The sequence below is a fragment of the Epinephelus fuscoguttatus genome, linkage group LG2, assembly GCF_011397635.1.
Source record: "Epinephelus fuscoguttatus linkage group LG2, E.fuscoguttatus.final_Chr_v1".
NCBI lineage: Eukaryota > Metazoa > Chordata > Actinopteri > Perciformes > Serranidae > Epinephelus > Epinephelus fuscoguttatus.
The window spans coordinates 51,615,951-51,639,556 of record NC_064753.1 but is presented as its reverse complement, the minus strand read 5'-3'; the positions used below and the strand labels follow the sequence as shown (position 1 = coordinate 51,639,556).

Here is a 23,606-nt window from a genome sequence, read left to right as displayed (position 1 = left end):
TGTCACCAAGAGCAATTTGGGCTTCATATTTATATCAACATACTCTCATAGAACAGTTTTTATGATATCTTATGAATCTGCACCCCATGAATGACGTTACGTCCTTAACCTCCAGTTACATGATCAAAGTTACAGAGGTTAGCTTTAGGAACAGAAACACGGTGAGGACGAACCATAACATGTATCAGCGTTTACACAGATCTGATCACGTGACTCCACCCCAACCTGCCTGCTTACAGGCGCTCAGGACTGCTTCCTGTTTACTGCCATCAGCTCATTGGTCACATGATCACAGCCTTTCAACATACATGACATATGTATGAATTTGGGTGGATTGCTTTTTTGTAGGAAAACATATGAAACATTTGTGAGAACAGTCTGATAGACATATAGATATATAAACTGTATATAGAGAGGTATAGCTGTGTGTCATCTGCGTAAATACTGACACATATTTCCTGTACATGTTACAGGGCTGAGTTCAGACTGTGTGTCGACACCTAAATGGAAACAGACTCTGTTCTGGGTCTCCACCGACCAGCTGGTGGCAGTTGTATAAACACACCTGTGATGTTTGCTGTGTGTGTGTGTGTCTGTGTGTGTCCGGCAGGTCTGTGGGGTTTGGTGAACAACGCCGGCGTGTGTGTGAACTTCGGAGATGCTGAGCTGTCGCTGATGTCAAACTTCCGCGGCTGCATGGAGGTCAACTTCTTCGGTACGCTGAGCGTCACTAGGAGCTTCCTGCCGCTGCTAAGACAGGCTAAAGGACGCATCGTGTCCATCTCCAGCCCTGCTGGTGAGTGCCCCACAAACACACACACACATACACACACACACACACACACGGATGATGTAATACATCTTAATTGAATGTTCCAGAACAACTGAACCACAGATGAACTGACTGCTGCGTTCAAGCTGCCAAACTAAACAAACAGTGCTGCTGCTCGTCTCTCTGCCGTCTGTGTTTCCAAATGACATCTCGCCAAAACATCAGAGTTCAACCAAATCAATCACAAAGGTTCATCCCCCCCGACACAAGTTACACGCTCAGCAGATTTCAGCTGCAGCTCCATCTGATGAAATGTGCAGAGTTTCACTTTGAGGCTGCATGCGGTCGTGAGGAAAACTCACAACGTCCAAAATCTGCAGAACAGAACCAAAACACGACCAACAGAGCCGGAGTTAATCATTCTGGAATAAGTAACCACTTCATAACTTAGATATATGAACCAATGAAACTGACCGCCTGTTCTCTGAAAGTAACAGCAGATATGAAGGTTCTCTAAAACACTTCAGAGACTGATGATGTCACCAAAACTCTCCTTACTTCTCTTCTGTATAACTCATTAAACACAGTCAGCGTCCATCAAGGACAAACGTCCACTCAGCTGCAGAATCGTCATGTCTTCAAGTTTCCTTCAGGCTCTAGAGGAAGAGGAGCGCAGCAGAGGGTGAAGAGTCTCTGAGCTGTTGTTTCCTCCTGTTATTTATTTCCCTTTCAAATCCTGCGTGTGATGTTTACAGCCGATCATGTGACTGTACAGGTGAGACTGTTCCTGTAACTCCACACAAAGACGCCTTTATCTCACTGATTCATACATCAGAGGCTCCTCCTCTTCCTCCTCCTCCTCCTCCTCCTCCTCCTCAGTGAGCCTCCAGCTGATCCCGGACTGTTTCCTGGCTGAACGAGGTTCAGCCTTCATCACAGTAGTACAGTGGTGTTCATTATATCTTTAGTTTCTGATAATGACTTTAGCTGTTCTTTTACCTCAGACATGTGGTGATGTCACACACCTTGACATGTTTCTTCCTCAGAACTGTCCCTTGGTGGTTGTGATGCGTCTTCATCAGCTGACCTGTCAATCAGCCGATATTAGCGAGGCGTGACCGTCCTGTCAGTTTGTGACAGTTTTGTCTGAGATAAAAGAACAGCTGAAGTCACTGTGCTGTAAACAGTGATGAAGAGCAGTCAGGGTGGAGTAAAGCAGCGTCTGATGAAGAGCAGCAGAGGAACCTCACAGTCTGCGTGTCTGTCACATGTGACGGCTTTTAATGGACTTATTTGACCTTTTCTCCTGAACGCCTCCTGGACTTCCTGTGTGGGCGGAGCTGATGAGTTCAGTGAGATCCAGCTGAGAGCTCCAGAGTAAGTGGACCTGACGTTTGGAGCCTCAGAGACACAGAAACACCAACAGCTGTGAGCATGGCGTCCTCTGATAATAATGACATCACGCTGCGGCTGACAGCAGCAGCTCCCACAATCCTCTGCACAGCGACCTAAAGTGTGTCACAACACTAAAAGGTCACATGACTGAGCATTAGATCTTTGTGCTTCCTGTCTGACACAACTGTACAGGCACTACAGAACAGAAATGCATCATGGGTATTCGTCCTTCAGACTGAGAAAGGTTTTCTGATCTTTGAGTTAAAGCAAGTGAAGTTTATGATGTTGAGCCACAACGTTTCCATGGTGATGGCAAGAACAGCATACGTGCTGGTATCTGTATGAACCAAATCACTGTGACATCACTGTGACATCACTGTGACATCACTGTGACATCAGTAAACGTTTCACTTCTGTTCACGTTATGTTCTGGGTTTCTTTATGAGCCTCTGTGATGAACTGAATCTACAGACACTGAGGTCACCTGAGGTTCACACCCTGCTCATTGGTCCAGGTGTGTGTGATGTCATGATGATGATGTCATACCTGTATTTCAGGTGACCAGCCCTTCCCCTGCCTGGCGGCATACGGAGCGTCTAAAGCAGCTCTCAATCTTTTCATCAACACTCTGAGACACGAGCTGCAGCCGTGGGGTGTCCACGTCTCCACCATCCTGCCCTCCGCCTTCAAGACAGGTAACTACACCTGCTGCACCACCCACTGCTACACCACCCACTCACACTGCACCACCTGCTGCACCACCCACTCACACTGCACCACCTGCTGCACCACCCACTGCTACACCACCCACTCACACTGCACCACCTGCTACACCACCCACTGCACCACCTGCTGCACCACCCACTGCACCCACTGCTACACCACCCACTGCACCACCTGCTGCACCACCCACTGCACCCACTGCTACACCACCCACTGCACCCACTGCTACACCACCCACTCACACTGCACCACCTGCTGCACCACCCACTGCTACACCACCCACTGCACCTCCACCTTTATACCATCACACAGGTTGAGGTGAGGTGTTGACGGTTCTGGCTCCTGATTGGTCAGGAGTAGTGGCGCTGCTCTTCCTGTTGTGGTTTGGCCTTATGATGAACATGATGGTCGGACTCCTGCTGAGGAGAATACTGTCCTAATGAGGACCAGGCCATCTGTTCACACACACACACACACACACACACACACACACACGCACACACACACGCACACACACTCAGGACAAAGTGCTGACTGTAGAGTGTGAGCTTCCTGCAGGATGGATGTGATTAAAGACGAGCAGCAGGAGGAAGATGATGATGATGGGTCTGTTGCTCCTCTTTACTCTCTGGTTTTGTGTGTGTGTGCGCAGAGACACACAGACGTGTTGAGATAATCAGGTGTGTGTGTTTGTGTGTGTGTGTGTGATGTAAACAGCGAGCTGGGCACACTTTATCCTGCTGTTCTCACTTTAATCCTGCAGGAACAGGTTTGTATTTAAAGTCTAATCCTGCTGTTACTCTGCAGCTCAGGTTGGCGCTCCGCCCACTGGGTGGATGAACTTTATCCACACTTTGTGTTGACATGCTGTTCAGCACCCACTCTGTGAAACCAGCGCTGGCTTGTGCTGACTCACACAGATACAACATGTTTGTCCACATTGACAGTGTCCTGCTGCAGCCACACAGAAACATGACAGTGAACTGTGTCAGTGTGAAACTACAGACGACCAACAGACGGTCTGAAGGAGTTCCTCTCACGGCGCTCACACTCAGCACCCGACAACGTTTCAGAGCTCTCCTTTATTTTTTTAATGATCTTTATCTTCACGTTTACATGTAACGCTCTTCATTTCTTCATTTAACAACTTTGCTTTAAATCTTTTTAAACTTCATTACGTTGTCGTCTCATCGTCACTGTACATCATCACCTCAGCACATCATCACCTTAGTACATCATCACCTCAGCACATCATCACCTTAGTACATCATCACCTTAGTACATCGTCACCTCAGTACATCATCACCTTAGTACATCGTCACCTCAGTACATCATCACCTCAGTACATCATCACCTCAGCACATCATCACCTCAGCACATCATCACCTTAGTACATCGTCACCTCAGTACATCATCACCTCAGCACATCATCACCTCAGTACATCATCACCTCAGTACATCATCACCTCAGCACATCATCACCTTAGTACATCATCACCTCAGCACATCATCACCTCAGTACATCATCACCTTAGTACATCGTCACCTCAGTACATCATCACCTCAGTACATCATCACCTTAGTACATCATCACCTTAGTACATCGTCACCTCAGTACATCATCACCTTAGTACATCGTCACCTCAGTACATCATCACCTTAGTACATCGTCACCTCAGTACATCATCACCTCAGCACATCATCACCTCAGTACATCATCACCTTAGTACATCATCACCTCAGTACATCATCACCTTAGTACATCATCACCTCAGCACATCATCACCTCAGTACATCATCACCTTAGTACATCATCACCTCAGTACATCATCACCTCAGTACATCATCACCTCAGTACATCATCACCTCAGTACATCATCACCTTAGTACATCATCACCTCAGTACATCATCACCTTAGTACATCATCACCTCAGCACATCATCACCTCAGTACATCATCACCTCAGTACATCATCACCTTAGTACATCATCACCTCAGTACATCATCACCTTAGTACATCATCACCTCAGCACATCATCACCTCAGTACATCATCACCTTAGTACATCATCACCTCAGCACATCATCACCTCAGCACATCATCACCTCAGCACATCATCACCTTAGTACATCGTCACCTCAGTACATCATCACCTCAGTACATCATCACCTCAGTACATCATCACCTCAGCACATCATCACCTTAGTACATCATCACCTCAGCACATCATCACCTCAGTACATCATCACCTTAGTACATCGTCACCTCAGTACATCATCACCTCAGTACATCATCACCTTAGTACATCATCACCTCAGCACATCATCACCTTAGTACATCATCACCTCAGTACATCATCACCTTAGTACATCATCACCTCAGCACATCATCACCTCAGTACATCATCACCTCAGCACATCATCACCTCAGTACATCATCACCTCAGCACATCATCACCTCAGTACATCATCACCTCAGCACATCATCACCTTAGTACATCATCACCTCAGCACATCATCACCTTAGTACATCATCACCTCAGCACATCATCACCTTAGTACATCATCACCTCAGCACATCATCACCTCAGTACATCATCACCTCAGCACATCATCACCTCAGCACATCATCACCTCAGCACATCATCACCTCAGCACATCATCACCTCAGTACATCATCACCTCAGCACATCATCACCTCAGCACATCATCACCTCAGTACATCATCACCTCAGCACATCATCACCTCAGTACATCATCACCTTAGTACATCATCACCTCAGCACATCATCACCTCAGCACATCATCACCTCAGTACATCATCACCTCAGTACATCATCACCTCAGCACATCATCACCTCAGCACATCATCACCTCAGCACATCATCACCTCAGTACATCATCACCTCAGCACATCATCACCTCAGCACATCATCACCTCAGCACATCATCACCTCAGCACATCATCACCTCAGTACATCATCACCTCAGCACATCATCACCTCAGTACATCATCACCTCAGCACATCATCACCTCAGCACATCATCACCTCAGCACATCATCACCTCAGCACATCATCACCTCAGTACATCATCACCTCAGCACATCATCACCTCAGTACATCATCACCTCAGTACATCATCACCTCAGCACATCATCACCTCAGTACATCATCACCTCAGCACATCATCACCTCAGCACATCATCACCTCAGCACATCATCACCTCAGCACATCATCACCTCAGTACATCATCACCTCAGTACATCATCACCTCAGTACATCATCACCTCAGTACATCATCACCTCAGTACATCATCACCTCAGCACATCATCACCTCAGCACATCATCACCTCAGTACATCATCACCTCAGCACATCATCACCTCAGTACATCATCACCTCAGTACATCATCACCTCAGCACATCATCACCTCAGTACATCATCACCTCAGCACATCGTCACCTCAGTACATCATCACCTCAGCACATCATCACCTTAGTACATCATCACCTCAGCACATCATCACCTCAGCACATCATCACCTCAGTACATCATCACCTCAGCACACTGGAACATCTCTCACTCATTTCACAGCAGCAGTCCTGTGGTGTTTACACTCAGTGTGCAGTGGTTGTTGCCGTGGTAACCCTGAGCTCTGTCGTCCCCTGCAGGTCAGTCCAGTAACCACGCCTACTGGGAGCAGCAGCACAAGCAGCTGCTGCAGAATCTGTCACCGGCGCTGCTCGAGGAGTACGGCGAGGACTACCTGAACGAGACCAAGGAGCTGTTCCACAGCCACGCCAGCCAGGCCAACCCCGACCTCAGCCCCGTCACAGACGCCATCGTCCAGGCGCTGCTGTCCCCACAGCCACAGGTGCGCTACTTTGCGGGGCCCGGCGTCGGCCTCATGTACTTCATCCACAGCTTCTGCCCCTTCAGCATCAGCAACCGCTTCCTCCAGAAACTGTTTGTGAAAAAGACTTTGATGCCGCGCGCTCTGAGGAAGCAGTCAGGCTTTGACCTGAACCTGAGTCTCCACAACAACAACAACAACAACAACAACAATGAGGAGAAAGTAGCGGCGAGACAGTAGGTGACAGAACCACCTGCAGATAGAGGACCATTTCTGTAACGCACTCATAGAGCTGTTTCCTGTGCTTTTCTATGTGTTGTTTTTAACTGTTGAAAGGATCATAGAGACGCACCAAATGGTTTCTGTTTGTTTCTGTGTCATCTGGCCCTGCGGCGCCCCCCTGTGGACATTCAGGGGGCAGGGTCTGGTAGAGGTAGCAGTGCAGCCACAGGTCGATAAGAGAACACTTCACCTCCGTCAGCGAGATCAGCCGCTCTGACCTCACACTGACTTCATGTGCCTTCATCACACAGAGGACAGAGCCACAGCGGAGATCAGCAGCTGGTTCTGACAGGCGACCATGTAGATGCTCTGATGATGTCATCGCGTCCTCACATCTCAACAAAGACAAGTTATGGCAAAGAGAACAACATTTATCCTGGATGTCTTAATTTAATTTTAGATTAGATCTGTCACGACCACAAAAGGGAGCAGAGGAAGAAGAAACACATGATGTCAAGATGTAAACGTTTAGCATTAGCTGTTAGCATAACGCTAAAAACAAGGTGATGACGTTTTTCTTGAAGGAAACAGAAAAAGTTTGAGATCAACGACTATAAATCAATAAATACATGACGTTAGATTAATTAATCACTCAAACAGTCACGCTTAAATTGAGATACAATCAGATTAAATCAGGATGAAGTCAGGATTAAGAGAGGATAGAATTTGGATTAAATGAGGTTTAAATTGGGATTTAATCAGAATAAAGTCAAGACTAAATCTGGATTTAATAAAGACAAATTTGGGATTTAATCCAGATACGCTCAGGTTAAATCTGAACTGAAGCAGGCTTAAGTCAGTATTAAATCAAGATAAAGTCAGGATAAAGTCAAGAGAAAGTCAGGATTAAATCAGGATAAAGTCAGGATTAAATCAGGATAAAATCAAGAGAAAGTCAGGATTAAATCAGGATAAAGTCAGGATTAAATCAGGATAAAGTCAAGAGAAAGTCAGGATTAAATCAGGATAAAGTCAGGATTAAATCAGGATAAAGTCAAGAGAAAGTCAGGATTAAATCAGGATAAAGTCAGGATTAAATCAGGATAAAGTCAAGAGAAAGTCAGGATTAAATCAAGGTAAAATTAGGAGTAAATCAGGGTAAAGTCAAGAGAAAGTCAGGATTAAATCAGGATAAAGTCAAGAGAAAGCCAGGATTAAATCAAGGTAAAATCAGGACTAAATCAGGGTAAAGTCCAGATTCAACAGAAAGTCAGAATTAAATTAGAAGAAATTCCAAAATAACTCAGCATTTTCTGCCCTTTAGCAGTTTAAAGGGTGACCAATCAAAATCATTGGTAGATTGATTGATAACGCCTCATCAACTGGATCTTTGTTGAGATATTTGACCATCTTAAAATGAGCGCTAACTCCACCCTTGTGGTGCGTCAGGAGCCTCGAAACGAGCGTGCTCAATGAAACATTCTGCTGTGGTGACGCCTCTGTCCGTCAGATATTATACTGACATCTCTGATCATACAGGAAGATTAATACATTTATATTCAAAGGATTTATTAACTTCAGAGGAACAGGAACCAGAATCATTTCAAAATAAAAGCTCACATTCAGCTTTTGTTTGTTTTGTACTCAGAAAACTAAAATCTGGTGTCTGTGTTTGATTTTCAGAAGAGGAGGGAGTTAATGAGCAGAGTCTCTCGTTTATTCCTTCTGCTGCAAGTTTTTTAAATAAAAAATACATTTTAGTTTTTTTTTACTCTTCAGAATAAAGTTCTTCTGCAGAGAGCAGCACATCATCCAGCTGTGTTTAGTTTCTGTGTCTCTGAGTTCATGTCGAGGATCTCTGGATGTTGCGTCGCCTCCTGTCGTGTTTTTAATGACTCCCATTAATAAAGCAGTGATGTTTCCAGCTGTGACGAATCCAGAAGGTCTGTTCGCTGTGGTTCAGATAAATCCGTCATAAAGACTCAACAACAACAACAGCAACAACAACAACAACAACAACAACAACAACAATGTTAGACAGTGGAATATATTTGCACATGATGAGTTCAGTGTGTTTCTGAGGTCTGATTCGCCTCCTCCAACGTTATTAATGTTTCTGTTTGTTTTTCTTTTTGAATCAAACTATTTATGGTGTCTTTTCATGTATCATCACTTAAACTGTGAATTTTATATTAAAACAATGTAAAAATGACTCAAAAAAACAACAACACACGTATGATGTAAAATGTTCACTTGGTTCGTTCTTTGATAGAAATAAAGTCGACTTTTTCAGACTTTGCTTCCTCTGATATATAAATATATATATGTGTGTGTTTTATTGAGGTGCAGACGACACTTGAACAAATATATACACTGATGTTTTAATGAAGAAAAAGACACAAAGGAAAAAAAGTGATTTGACAGGATTTCAATTATTTTTTGAAACATAAAAATAATAACACGAAAAAGGTAAAACTTCTCACAGCCTCACCAGAAAACATACGACTCACATCCATGTCACACCATCCTCCACCCCCTCCACCTGCTGATGTCACACCATCCTCCACCCCCTCCACCTGCTGATGTCACACCATCCTCCACCCCTCCACCTGCTGATGTCACACCATCCTCCACCCCTCCACCTGCTGATGTCACACCATCCTCCACCCCTCCACCTGCTGATGTCACAGTTAGCTCAGATACTACGTCACTGTAGAAACGTATGTTACGTATCCACACTTTGCAGGAAGGCACAGCGACAACATTTACTGTACAGACCGAACTGATGAGGTGTCATGTTGGCGTTAGATTGCTGTGTCACTAAAAACCACTGAACCCATCCAGTTCAAACTCTCACAGATGACCTCATCAGAGTATTAATACAAGATATATACAAGCAGTGCTTAATTTGAACCGGAACGTACTGGAACGCATACCAGGATCTTTTCAGAAAAGGCCCTGGTGTGTTCCGGAACTAATGGTCTAGAACTTTTCACATCTAAAAACTACATACAGTATTGGCTGTTGTCACCAGTGTTGCAGGGTGGAGTACCGTAGTACTACAGTGCCTCACGTACCACTACTGTGGGATAAGTTCAAAGTCCATTCGCAAGAGGATGAGTGTCCATGCGCCGTCCAATAACGGCACGCACTGGCCACCTGGCACTCAATATGCTGCTGTAGTGGTTTGTTTTCCAGACATGTGAGTATCTTTGAGCAGTGAAAGTTATTATTTAATTCTTTTTACTTGTCAGCAGTGATTTGTTTTCCACAGAGCTCTACGTGCGAGCATTTTACTCACACTTGCGACTAAAAATAGTTTTGTGCCAGCAAAATAAATCGCTGTGCGAGTAGGCCTACAGATTTACACCAGCAGCAGAAACGAAAGGCGAATCCTGCCGGTCTTTACTTATGAAGGGACTGTTCTTTACTTATGAAGGGACTGTTCTTTACTTATGAAGGGACTGTTCTTTACTTGTCAGGGGAGGAGGGTGGCTGGTTGATTCTTATTTTATTTATTTATTTTATTTTGATCCCCCCTATGTTAATCACTTATTGATGCTGTTTTTGAAGTATGAATAAGTCAATAAGTAATTTATTCCATTGAAATATCATTGATGTATTATAGAAAAGTGATTTATCTTTTCATAAATGACAAAAGGCACATCTGCCTCATTTTTGCTGTGGTATCCTGATACTACTCAGAACCGTGATACTTTCACTCGTATCATACCGTGGGTCCCAATTTTGGTACCGTGACAACACTAGATGTCACAACCATTCCATTCGGAGTTGCACAGTGAGGCAGCTCGGGTGCCGCTTAAAAAAGTGTTCCCCCACTTTTGGGAGTCGGGGAACACTGCTCTCTCAGAGGCCCAAAGGGTTCCCCTACTTCTAATTTTACAAATTAAGCACTGTATACAAGTATATTTACCTGCAAGATGCAGGTGGTAACAGTTATGTTACTCGGTGCATTTTAATATGATTGACTGATTGATTGATTTCATTTGTGTCATGTCATGCACACTTGCATGTGCCCAGCCCTCATGGGTTTACAAGACATCCTTACAATGACATTGCAGTAACAATTATTTAACTCCTCAGTGCAGAAACAGGATCCTCTGCCTCCTGTCTCAGGCCTGAGAGAGAAATATTTCTCTGTGAATATTAACAGACACTCTGTGACCATATTAATAAAACTAATCTGATCCGCTGGCAGAAAAACATGCAAATAAATCTCGTCCTGTTTTATTGTTGGATTATCAGAGACACCTGGTTGTCACTCCATGAACAGCTGCCATCAGTTTATCAGAGGACAGAACGAGCGAGTGTTTATTCTTCACAGATCCGCAGTTATTTTAACTGAACTCCAGCCAGAGAACTCCGAGAGGCCCGAGGGCCGACGGTCTCCACCACCACAGAAGAAGACAAGGGGGGGCCTCCACCGAGGGGTTGACCACATGATCTTTGACCCGCAGTGTGTTTCATTTCCCTCCACATGTCTCACCATGTGTGCTCATATCAGAGGTGTTTGATGACGAGGTGATGACTCACACTCCTGAGACATAAAATAAATTTCAGGAGTTTTTAATGAGCTCGTATGTTAGTTCCCAGCAGGCTGGGTCCGTATGTTCTCTCCATGTAACTGTGACTGTCCTGTGGTTTAATGATGCATGTTACAGCCCACATAGAAACACTCAGTGTGGATAATCACCATCAAACATCAGGGCATACGCTGACTACACCTCTGTACATGGACTCACTCTCTGTCTCTCATCAATCTGAGGATCATCTGAAGTTCACTTTATGTACGACTGCTTAGTTTAATAGTTTAACAGAGAAACTAAAATATTTTGTTTTCAAAATTTTAATTTGAAAATGAACTCCAAACTGAAGCTGCCAATAAGAAGGACGCTCCTCCCTCTACTGAAATACTCTAATACATCAGGCTGTTCTCAAAAATGTTGTCCTATGAAAAGCTTTACACCCAAGTTGGTTCATACCCCACATGTTTTTAAAGGCTGTGGTCATGTGACCAATGTGCTGACTGCAGTAAGATGACTTTCATCCAGGACTTTCCCCTGGAGTCACATGATCAGATCTGTGTGAGTCATTTTAAGGTTCGTCCTCACCGTGATTCTGTTCCGAAACCTTACCTCTGGAACTTTACAGTAATCATGTAACTGCATGTTAAGAACGTGATGTAATTTGTGGGGCGCAGATATCTAGGATATCATACACACCGTTCTATATATTTCAAGTTGAAATACAAGTACCTATAAATTGTACTTAAAGCAGAGGGAGGCAGAAATCTGAAAAGGGAAAAAAAGAATGTCAGTATTTATAAAATGATTTAAAAAATAATACAATTTTTAAGAACCCCCCCCCCAAACTCCTCCCTCTCTGTCCTAAGCCCCTCCCACCAGACAACCACGGCCTTATGGACATACAGTAATTTTTCCTTACATACATTTATTTCATGGTATTTCATTCTCTCAGCTCCTCCTCACCCTGCTCTCTGTCGGATTATCAGACCTCAAATGAGACAAGAATTAGCTGCTAACACTCCACGCTCCCTCCACTTCACTCCCTGCCACTGTCAGCCACAGCTTCAGCTCAGATTCAGCCAGCTCAAGCCCTCCAGTGCCAGGTGTCACAGCAGCAGCATCAGGTCTAACCTGTGTAACAGCAGCAACAGAAAGTTTGCTGATCTGGTGGGGAGGCGGGGCTGTCCGGTCCCTCAGAGCTGGGGTTTGATCTGACTGGAGGTCAGTCTCTGGAGCTGCTACCTGCTCTCCTCCCAGCGAGGTGGTCTGTGGTGGCAGAGAGTGAGGCGGAGGACACACTGGGATTGGAGGCTCTAGCTAACGTTAGCTACATAAACATGAGTCTTCAGCTCAAGTTAGCAGAAGGTTAAACTAATAGCAACATTTTCTCTCCATCTCTGAAACTCTTCACTGATACTGACTTGTGTTTAATTCAGTTTATTGTCAGACTCTGTTTGATCAGTGCGTCTTCCTGTTTTGGGGACGCTCTGCAGTGTAGACAGATGTTGTCACTGCTGGAACAGAAAGATTCTTCGTCACTGAGTCAGACTTTCACCGTCTGAGGAGACATATTCTCAAAGAACAGTTTGTATGATAGCCTACGAAATTGTTTCAGAGGTTAGCTTTAGGATCAGAAACACGGAGAGGACGAACCTTAACATGACTCACACAGATCCGATCACGTGACTCCAGGGGAAAGTCCCATCCACCACCCCAACCTGCCTCCTTACAGGCGCTCAGGACTGCTTCCTGTTTACTGCCGTCAGCTCATTGGTCACATGATCACAGCCTCTTATGTGGGATATGTTTGCTTTTTGTAGACAAACATATGAACAGCTTGTGAGAACAGTCTGATGTTACGACTGCATGTGACCTCACTGTGGATCTTGTGTTTGTTCCTCGTGCTCACACTGGTTGAGGAAAGTTTGATCAACACAGCTTGGCGCCGGCTGTCACACCTGAACCACTTAGTTTCACCTACAATGAAGATATCTCAGGCTGTGGTTACACACACACTGCTGGCTTTGTGAAGAGAGTGTGTTCGCTGAGCTGAGTTTGCCTGCAGACGTTTTTAAGATGAAATGATGCGTCTCTCTGGTTTCTAGGAACTTCCCGTGTTGATGGACCAGGTGTGTGTCCTCAGATGATCTGCAGTGGATCTGCTCCAGCAGCAGTTGAGCTGTTGGCAGCTTCCTGCGAACTCTGCAGGGTGCATGTTTCCACTGAGACCGAACCCAGCAGCTTACTGGCACCCACGGGACGAACCCAGTGTGTAGTGGGAGAGCATGTCAGCGCTCACCTCCAGCTTGGCCTCCGTGTGTGTGTGAGCGTTTACTCTGGCAGAGCGGCGGCTGAGGAAATCCGGCTCGTTTCCATCGGGGATGAGGGAGACGAGTCCAAATGTTCCCCCTGATTAAAATCTGTGGTGTGTGTAGCGGCCTGGACCCCCCAGCAGCCGCTCTCAGCCAAGTGATGGAAATAACTCACATTGTTCAAAGCTCTGTGGGATACCAGCTGGCTGCATCACAGAGTCACTGGGTTTAATTCTCACTCACAATCCCCACAGAGCACTATGATTTATTATGAACACCCCCAACCCACCCCCCTCCCACCCCACCCCCTCCGCCGAAAACACACACTTCTCTCTGCGCTCGCCTCATTTGACCTGTTTCTGTTTCTGCTGAGGAAACCTCCATCAACACTGAGCCTCAGGGCTCAAACACACTGATGAGATTTTCAGAGCAGCGTTCAAGTTTCAACTCCTGCAGTCACAGAGCTGCAGCCGTCAGATCTCACTGCGCTCCAACAGAGCTCGTTAAATATGCAGGAAGGAAAAGTTCAAATCTACATCTACACAATAGATCCAGTCAGACTGAAACCTCGTATGTCCAAAACCACAACTTTTTAAAGTAGTAAAATGCTCATAAATAAGTGAACGCTGAGCTGTCAGCGCTCATACTGTGTCTTCGTCCATGCTGCGACACTCACATGTCATTTTATTATTGACTCATATTCTTCTGTTTCTTTGTGTTAAAGATGTTGGCAGGTATTAAAGTCTTTTCACATTCAGTCTTTCACAAACATGAAATCAGCATCAACAACAGAGCAGGTGTCCCATGTATAAAGGGCCGCAGGTTTGATCCCAGCCTGCAATCCTTCACTGTCTGTTACATCACCCACAGGTGAATGGGTGATTAACCTAATGTAAGGCAGTTCACAACAGTTAAGTTTGAGCCCCCTCTCCTCCCTTACAAATGGTTCCTTGTTGTTAGGTGTAACGTTTTGATTGGTTAGCTGACCTGACAAGATTACGTATGAAGACAGTTTCAGCAGGAGTCAGTTAGTCGAGGTTGAACGGTGCTCGCAGCTCATAGCGTGGACAGAGCTAGCTCGTTGTTCTGTGCCTGAGATAGAGACCACAACCAGCAGAGCTGCCGTCACTGATGTAAATGTCTGTATGTTCAGTCTTCACCTGCCCAGGTTGAGTAAAGTGCAGAGAGGTAAGATTCCTTGTCGTGTGAAGTGATACCCGGATTAGCCTAGCTTACCTCAGAAGCTGAAAACACGACATTATGCTGCATTGCTCTTCAGGCCTCAACTCTAGCTCCTCCCTTCTCTTGTGCCATTGGCTGGGGACCAGTCACCAATCAGACCATCTGGAGTATATAAAAGCCGAGGAGCTGCTCTCCTGGTTGCTCTGCTGGTGTGCTGCGTCGCTCAGATGGTCCACAGCTCTTTGTGACTTTATGTTAACTTGTGAAGGAAAAGCTTGTTGTCAGAATATTCTGTGATGAGTGACTGTTACCTGCTGAGCTAATCTTGCTGTTATTAGACTCACCTTTGTTAAACTACAGTGATCTGTTACACAGGCCATGTTGTTAAATTAATCTTTGTGAGGTCTCTGTTTCCTGTCGAGCTCCTTCTGTCCTATTCACAACCCTAAAGTTAATTACCAGGAGGCTCTGTAGGTTCTGTTGGAGAGCTGCCAGTTTTTTATATCCTCTTTTTCTCCTGTTGTTTCCTGTGTTGTTGGAGTCAAGTTTTGGATTGTACTTTTTCTTTTGTTCTGGCAGTGCGTGTTTGCTCTGTGGTTTTCTCACTTCCTTCAACCCCAGACCACCCAGGGGGACCCAGCACTGCATGTCAGCCCCTCTCTGTCTCCCCCTTTCACACTAAAGCTGTCCTATCAAATGAAGACAAAAAGACAAAAATAAAATAAACAGCAGTGAGCTTTATTATTAAAGGAAAACATGCAATGAAACCAGATTATGCATATCCACCATGAAGGAAGAGGAGACACATACAGACACGTAAAATCAGTAAAATGTATTAATACAGAGCTTTTCTTAGACAGAGGACACAAGCTGCTTCACAAGAACATTATACAACAAGAAAGAAATCAAACAAGACAGTGTGACGATGTGAGCAACGTCATTTAAAGTGCACAACCAGCATAACTATTTGCACACAAACAATAAATCAAAATTGTTACGTGCCGTAGAGTTTGTGGTGTGTGTGTGTGTGTGTGTGTGTGTGTGTGGGTGTCTTTGTGTTTGTTACAGGTGCATGTTGCAGGTGTGTTCCCTGAATGGTGCTTCGCAGCTGGTGCCAATCAGGTGGAGGATAAAGGGAGAGTGGACCGAGGCCGCCGGCTGTCAGTGGACAGTGCTCCTGGGAACCGTCTCACCACCACGTGTTTTAGTGTACCTCCTCCTCACAGTGTGTTAGTGTAATACCAGTGTGTAGTGATTTTCCGTTTAGTGTCAAAGATCCGGTGTTTTCTAAGTTGTATTGATTGTGCATTGTCGTCCCTCCTTTTGAGTGGACTGTTTTCAGTTTATAGTTAGTTCTTATCATCCTCAGTTTTTGGAGGATTGTTTTGTGTTCGTGTTTACATTTTTGTTTAGTTAATAAAATATTTGGCTTACATAAATCCTACCAGCGCTTCATTTTTCCGTCTCCGGTATGTATTGTTTATTTAATTATTACGGTTACTCCTGAAACTTCCTAGACAAGTTGGAACGTAACAAAAATACAGAAAAAAACAAGACAGAGTCATCTGCATATAGATGGATGTCATCAGTCTGTGTTGGAGTCATCATCGGGTCCATTCGCGCCACAGAACTTATTAATCTAGCTGTTGCTTCTAAAACTCAGAATGTCATCAGTGTCTCCTCCACCACCTTGTGCTTGTGTGTGACAGTATTGTGTTGTATTCAGTTGCATTAAAATCAGGTTGAGGTGAGATGAGAAGAAATGTCAGAAATCAGATGTACTGTTAATGTTTGCTCTCTCTGCTCCATATTGAACCTTCAGTTTTAATGTTCATGTGTCTCACAGTTTGTTGTTTCCATGTGTTCCTCAAGTATTCAGGATTTAATTAAATTTCTGATTCAAAGTTTCTACTAAAATCTACTCAGTTGTTCTTTTAGTCTGCTAGAGGTCATTTTAGGTTTGAATGTGTTGTGTGAATATTGTCGATAACATGACCAGCCAAAACAAAACATTCAGCAGATGTTCATTTTCTATCAAACACTAAAAACTATTTAAAAAATCCACAGGTTCTGTTTGTGCCAGTGATCATATAGTTTGTAGAGTGTGAACATTATAGGACCCAGTGCAGGACCCTGTGGTTCCCCCTTATTTATCAGTAGAGATCAGTTCTATCAGACAGTAAAAACATCAGAACCAACACAGTGCTCAGAGTTTCACTGGTTTTATTTGGAGTTGTTGTAAAATGTCTGATTTCACTGCAGCATTTAAAAAAAATTAAATGTTCGTTATGATGTTTTGAGGCTTTTTTCATAACGAGACTGAGGGAGCAGCTGAAACCTGCAACATTATTTATTAAAAGTTGAAGGCAACTTGTTCCAGTGAGAATAAAACCAAACTGTTCTGAGTTTGTGATTCAAGACACAAACTAAAGTTACCACTAACCTGAGTATTTAATTTGACTCAGCTTCATTCTGTCAGCAGGTTCAACAGAGGCAGCTGCCTGTAACGTGGGGAATTGTCTTGTCTGTTTCAGTCGTACTCCCGCCGTGTACTGCAGTAGAAAAGTGTTTGTGTTTCCACACAGTGTTGCGCTCATTGCAGAGCAGTTGACTCCAGCTTTAGTACAGAGCATCAGGGAATCACCTCGTATGGTCTCCAGCAGTAATTCTTGTTTGCAAATGTGAGACATTTACACGTCTTCATCGTCTCAAGCAGAAATCAAAGCTACTCTGAGAAGGCTGGGACTGTTTGACCCCGTGAGAGCTTTACATGTACGTAAGTTGTGATGTTGGAGTTTTACAGTTGACGGTGATAGATATAAAGGGATGGTGTTGGCTCAGTTGCTCATGGAGTGTGCTCAGCCTGACAGAACGTGGATGGCAGCTGATGGACAGTAGATGTTTGTATCGAGCTTTTTTTATGGTCTTTTATTTCAGACTTTTTCAATAATTACAAAACTGTTATTCTGGCCTGTGTCTTTATTTTTCATACAAACATATTCTGATCCAAGGCCGACAGTGGACGACTCAGTGAAACGAATTCATGAACCTGCATGTTCTGTGTTCAGCTATTGAGCTTTTTGGTAAGTGCAGACCAGATATCACTGCACATGTGTTGAACCTCAGCGATGTGATGCTGGGACTTCTTCTCTTTTTAACCTCTCTGCCAGAAACAAGGAGGATTGGTGACTGTGATTGGTAAAAGCTGCTGTCTGGTGCTGCAGGCTGGTGTCTTGTGTCCATGTTCTGTTTTCTCTCTGTTGACCTATTACGTCACAGACCAAACAATGGACTAACAAGTAAGCTACGGTTAGCTAGCAGCTAACTGGTACCATGGTGGACAATGCACTATGTCACCGATATTGGTGAGCAGCGGTGAATCACGCTGATGTGAAAGAACGGCTTCTTTCACGCCCGAGGTCACTGACCAAACGTCGATATTTGACGCCTTTGGAGTGAGACCAGGTTGTTCCAGTCGGACTGACACAATAAATCGGTTTTCTTTGATGCCATGTAAACGCACAGAGCACAGCACTGAGCTGCTTCCTGTCCACTGAATGTATGACATCATGTAGAACAGCTGCAGAGGCAGAAACTGAAGAACTTCTCAGTGTGAGCTGATCTCTGACTGCTGTGTGTCTTTGTGCTCATGTTTGGATTTATTTACAATTATGTATATGTTGATGAGTAGATGTGTGTGTGTGTGTGTGTGTGTGTGTGTGTGTGTGCATCTTCATGTCATTTTTCATTTGCTCTGTTTTGTGAGCAAATGAATATTGAGTCAATAAAAGCAAAACAAACACTCTCGCATATTTCTATATCATATTTAGATGTTGAAATATTTAATTCATGTATTTTAACTTGTGCACTGTTTACTGCGTCATGTTTTATGTCTTGGAATCTTGTTTTTATTGTGTGGTTTTCTATGTTTGATAGATTTTGTGATGAAGTTGTTGGAGGGATCCTGAGAACAACGTCTTCATCAAGTCACCAGGAATAAAATCCAAAGTTCCAAAATTCGGCTCATTTCTTTCAGTGTTACTGTCACTGTTCTCCATGTGGTCGTCACTGAGTAAAATAATTAGAATAAAAAATATAAAGATAAAAACCACAACATGCATTTAACACTTAGCGCTGCTCCTGTGCTTCCTGTGTTCATGGTGTCACGTTCTCTGTGGAGAACACGGAGAACAAGAGCAGTAAAATGTTCCTGTGAGAACGCTGATGTATTGAAACAGAGATGAGACGTGACAGATGAGTGAAGCCAGCAGAGCGTCTCTGTGCTTCATGAGTTTGGCTGCAGACGTCTGGCGCTCACTCTGTCCTGACTGAACTCTCTGCAGACGGACGCTAACGATGATCTGACCGAGTTCAGGCAGCTTTGTTCATTATCACTCAGTATGATTTTAATCTGCTGCTGCAGAGATCCTGCCGACTGACTGAGACCTGGATGTACTGGAATGACAGTGTCGTTCTGAAGCACTGTGTGTTGTCATGTGTCAAGCATCCAACAGACCAGGCCTGTGTTTCATTAGTAGTTTAACATCCCCTCAGCACTTCCTCTCGAGGGGGAATCCCCGCCGCCATCATGAGTGCCGTTCCATTTGTCTGAGGAACCTGAAGTGAACTTTGTGAGATCGACTGTTGGAGGGACGAGGGAGCGAGCAACCAGCCAAGATTACTAAAGACTCAAATTCACCACCAGCGTCAACGTTCCTACAGACCACACATCTGTCTGTGTGTTGTTGTTGTTGTTGTGTGTCTGCATTAGAATAACCAAGCTGTTTACACAGGGTAATGATCTGACAGATTTGTGTTTATGTAATTTATAGAAGCGAATCATGAGATCTATATCATAAAATAAACAATAACATCTTTAAGGTTTATTTTAACAGACAGTATTTTTTAAAATCTATATTTCCAAAACAACTATGAAACAAATTTGTCACATTTCAGGATCTCTGGTGAAACATGTACAGTTTTCATCAAGTCAGTAAATCCTGACACCTTCAAAATAAGAGGGTGGAAACTTTCTGAGCTTCAGTGTGATTTTATCTCACGGTGAGATTTTATTTTTGAATAACAACATTCTCTGATCTGTTAGTCAGTTCATTTTGGATTCTTCATGTCAGTCCCGTTGCTGAGAGACACAGACTCTGGTCTCATGTAGGTTTATTCGCCCAGTCTCAGTCACCTTTAAGAGAAGTGAATAAATGTGGTGACACATCAGTGAGATGATATTTTATGTCTCTAACTGAACAAGCTCTCGTCAGATGTTTCTGCTGAAGTTCCACAGAATAACTTGAAGGGGTGAGAACGTGTCCTGCTGACAGACGTGTCTTCTGTGTGACATCAGCTGAGATGTAACGCTGAGGCCTGAGGGGAAGTGAACCAGAGGAAGTGGAACTACTGATGAAACACAGCCACGCCCTGATGAACGTGTCACAATCTTTGACGTTTCACTTCCTGCTGAGCAGATCAGAGTGAAGTTTCTACTGTTTGACTTTCTTTGTTCAGAGAGGAACATGTTGTTGGTTTCATCTGTGTCACAGAGAGAAACCTCAGCAGGCCTGCAGCCAATCAGCTTCCAGCCTGTCTGTCATGTGATCAAAGGACGCGTTCATTCACACACGTTCTCAGTGAGTGTCAGTGTTAATGTTTAGCATGAACTGAGCAATGTTCAATGTTTCCTCTCAACGTCTCAGTAAATAATGAAATGATAAAAGAATAATCGTAATAATAAATCAATAAACATTATGAAACAGGAAAGTGTTTTAAGCTGAAACAGAAGAGCAACTTTTTGTTTCTATTATTATTATTATCATTATTATTATTATTATTATTATCATTACTATTATGATTTCATTTTATTCTCATGTCAGGGTCCAGTGGAGGATTTAACGTCATGTCCTGGTGAAAATCTGATGCTTGTGTTCAGGCTCCCTCAGGATGAGCTGTTTATATCTACACAGGGAGCAGGAGCCTGTATCATGAAGCAGGATTAATGTCTCAGCGAGGTAACTTCAGGGTTGACCCTGGGTTTTCGGTCTCACGAAGCCGGTTCAGTTCTTATCGGGGTAGATCACCATGGTAACTTACTCTGAACGGCTATCCTGCTCCGGAGCAGGGTAAGTTCAGGGTTGAATCTGATCCTATAAAAAGCACCACCCACTGGCCAATCAGCTGTTGATGGCTGACAGAAATGCAGCCCAGTCATGACGGGAAGTTTAATTCATTTGATTGATTTTGATTTGAAAGTTTATTTTGAACATTAAAAAGAAAAGAAAGCAACAACAACAGACAATGAAAAGATTGTTCAAAAAGGAGTGGAAAGAAGTGGAACTTTCATCCCAGCCCTTCATAAGAAAGAAACTGATCATTAGCGGACACTTAATAGCACCATTAATTAGTGCCAACATTTTGTTTTGTTGGAGGAAATGATCCCTGTTAAAGATAATGGGCCTAACTGACAGCTTTGCTGCTGGAAATGTGGAAAGTAGCCTATCATGTCTACACTTCATGGTGTTTGAGGGATTTTCCTTTGTGTTTCTTAAAGAGGGACACTAGGTATATTTCTGCACAGCTGTTAATTTCTAACACAGCTCAATATCAGGATGATTTTATTCAGACTATCAGTTTGGTGTTGATATGATTTAACTGTGGCGTCAGCTTTAAGCTTTATTGTAGCATATATAACATTATGACAAAGAAGACCAGTTTATCAGACGCAATGATGTTAGACGATAATTGTAATACACGCAGTTCATCTGCGCAGCATTGATTTCATGGGATTCAAGGGTGTGATCAGTGTCAGATGTACAGGTACAGGTACTGTAGCTACTTGAACCAGTGATGAGTCATTTAACCTACACATCATTTTATTTGCTGCCTTGTGTTGTCTTGATTTTTCCCTCTCCTCCTCTATTTCTTCTTTCCTCACCCGCTTTCTTTTCTTCTCTATTATGTGATTTCATTGATGTTTTGACAGGGAATTTCTTTGATAAGCTTTTAGTGGCTTCTAACCTCTCCGGCACTTTTCTTTTTTTAATCTTGTAAATGTTATACTGTCTGTTTTTAACATTATGTGCAAATAAACTAATCTAAACTAAAACTAAACATTATTCATCCCGTTATGCGTTGCCACGCATGTTTCCTCCTCCTGCAGCTGCCACGGTGTTGGCCTTTTCTCTAATGTTGCTTTTCTCCTCCTCATGTTTTAGTAGAATTAATCTCTGATCCTCACATGAGAAATACTTTTTCCCCTCACATACGGCGCTCTGTGAGGACGCTCAGTGACGCTGCGCTTCTCTCATGATTGTGATTGGTCCGCTGCGTGCGCGTTCACGGCTCTTGATAAAGCAACCCTGGGTTGAGTTACCGAGTTGATATCCAGCGTTGTGATACCGATTATCCTGATTGCCATTGTTAGGGTTAGTCAACCCAGGATAGGTCTGGGTAACCCAGGAAAGGTTGATCTCGCTTCGTGGTACAGGCCCCAGGTCCTCGTCTACAGAGATCACCATGTTGCACTGCCATGTTTCTACAGTAGCCCAGAACGGACAAACCAAACACTGACTCTAGACAGAGACATTCAGGTTTTTGCATCAGCCACTGTAGTTCTTCACATTGTGCAGTTTCCAACCTCGCTGCCTAATGCCACTAAATCCTACAAACTGGATCTTTAACAATAAGTAAATAGATTAATACAACAATAATAATAGTAATAATAATAATAATATCTGTATTCATACATTTGTACAGAGATTCAGCCCAAAGTGTTTAACAAGACAAGCTCAGATGAAAATAAACAATAACAATAAAAAAAGAAAAAATGGAAAATACAGCTGCAAAAACAATTTCTTTACAAAACAACAAAACGTTAACATCGATACCAGTAAAAAATATTGCGACAACAAATAAGGACAAACTTTTCAAGAGGTATTATTATTATTATTATTGTTATTGTTATTAATAAGATGAGATATACTTGATTGATAAATAACTGATATTAATATTAATTATTATTATTATAATTATTATCATTATATTGTAGTCTGATTTGTATATATATGCCCTGTGTGTGTGTGTGTGTGTGTGTGTGTGTGTGTGTGTGTGTGTGTGTGTGTGTGTGTGTGTGTGAAGGAGGCCCCCTGCTGCTGTGAAATAGCAAATAAATGAACTCCGTCAGTGAAGATATTATATATATGATTTTATATATTTCCCTCGCTGTCTGAAACAATCACGTGAGCAGAGATCAGCTGATCACAGGTCAGTTTGTAACTTGAGTTCAGCTGCAAAGAAAAAAATCACGCAGGTTCCACCGAGATTTGAACTCGGATCGCTGGATTCAGAGTCCAGAGTGCTAACCATTACACCATGGAACCATGTGACCTTTGGGAGTCACGTGTCCGGTTTATAAAGACACGCGCAGGAACATTTCCCTCCGTTATTAGTGTTTATAGTGTGACGTCACATTCAGCTCTTGATGTAATTGATATGATCAGAGCTCAGAGACTGAGCTCATCTATCTGACTCTCAGGAGGTTAGTGAGAGCTGCTGCTGATACACAGTCAGGGTGAAGGACTCTACAGCGCCC

General features: G+C 43.5%; 1 protein-coding gene, 1 long non-coding RNA gene and 1 other non-coding gene across 6 annotated transcripts in view; 1 reads left to right on the top strand and 2 right to left on the bottom strand.

Annotated features, from left to right (window-relative positions):
* Positions 1-9,263, top strand: part of hsd11b2 (hydroxysteroid (11-beta) dehydrogenase 2) — a 33,558-nt gene extending 24,295 nt beyond the window's left edge. Inside the window, exons 3-6 of the mRNA XM_049594871.1 lie at positions 611-796; positions 2,725-2,862; positions 6,566-8,105; positions 8,194-9,263. Coding sequence (XP_049450828.1) covers positions 611-796; positions 2,725-2,862; positions 6,566-6,987 — 746 coding nt within the window. The 3' untranslated portion in view covers positions 6,988-8,105; positions 8,194-9,263. The remainder of the gene's footprint in view (positions 1-610; positions 797-2,724; positions 2,863-6,565; positions 8,106-8,193) is intronic.
* On the bottom strand, positions 2,808-6,536 carry LOC125900220 (uncharacterized). Of its 4 annotated transcripts, none has more exons than XR_007450832.1 (7): positions 6,437-6,536; positions 6,277-6,388; positions 5,557-5,620; positions 5,269-5,380; positions 5,029-5,092; positions 3,017-4,116; positions 2,808-2,917 (listed from the first exon to the last, which is right to left on the bottom strand). It is a non-coding gene; the product is annotated as an uncharacterized LOC125900220 (long non-coding RNA). The 4 variants fall into 4 exon arrangements; XR_007450834.1 differs by lacking the exon at positions 2,808-2,917 and adding an exon at positions 4,773-4,804 and having other exon boundaries at positions 3,351-4,164; XR_007450831.1 differs by lacking the exon at positions 2,808-2,917 and having other exon boundaries at positions 3,351-4,116; positions 5,301-5,380.
* A 14,059-nt stretch (positions 9,264-23,322) lies between the features above and the next one.
* On the bottom strand, positions 23,323-23,394 carry trnaq-cug (transfer RNA glutamine (anticodon CUG)). The gene has a single exon. It is a non-coding gene; the product is annotated as a tRNA-Gln (tRNA).
* Positions 23,395-23,606: the final 212 nt, after the last annotated feature.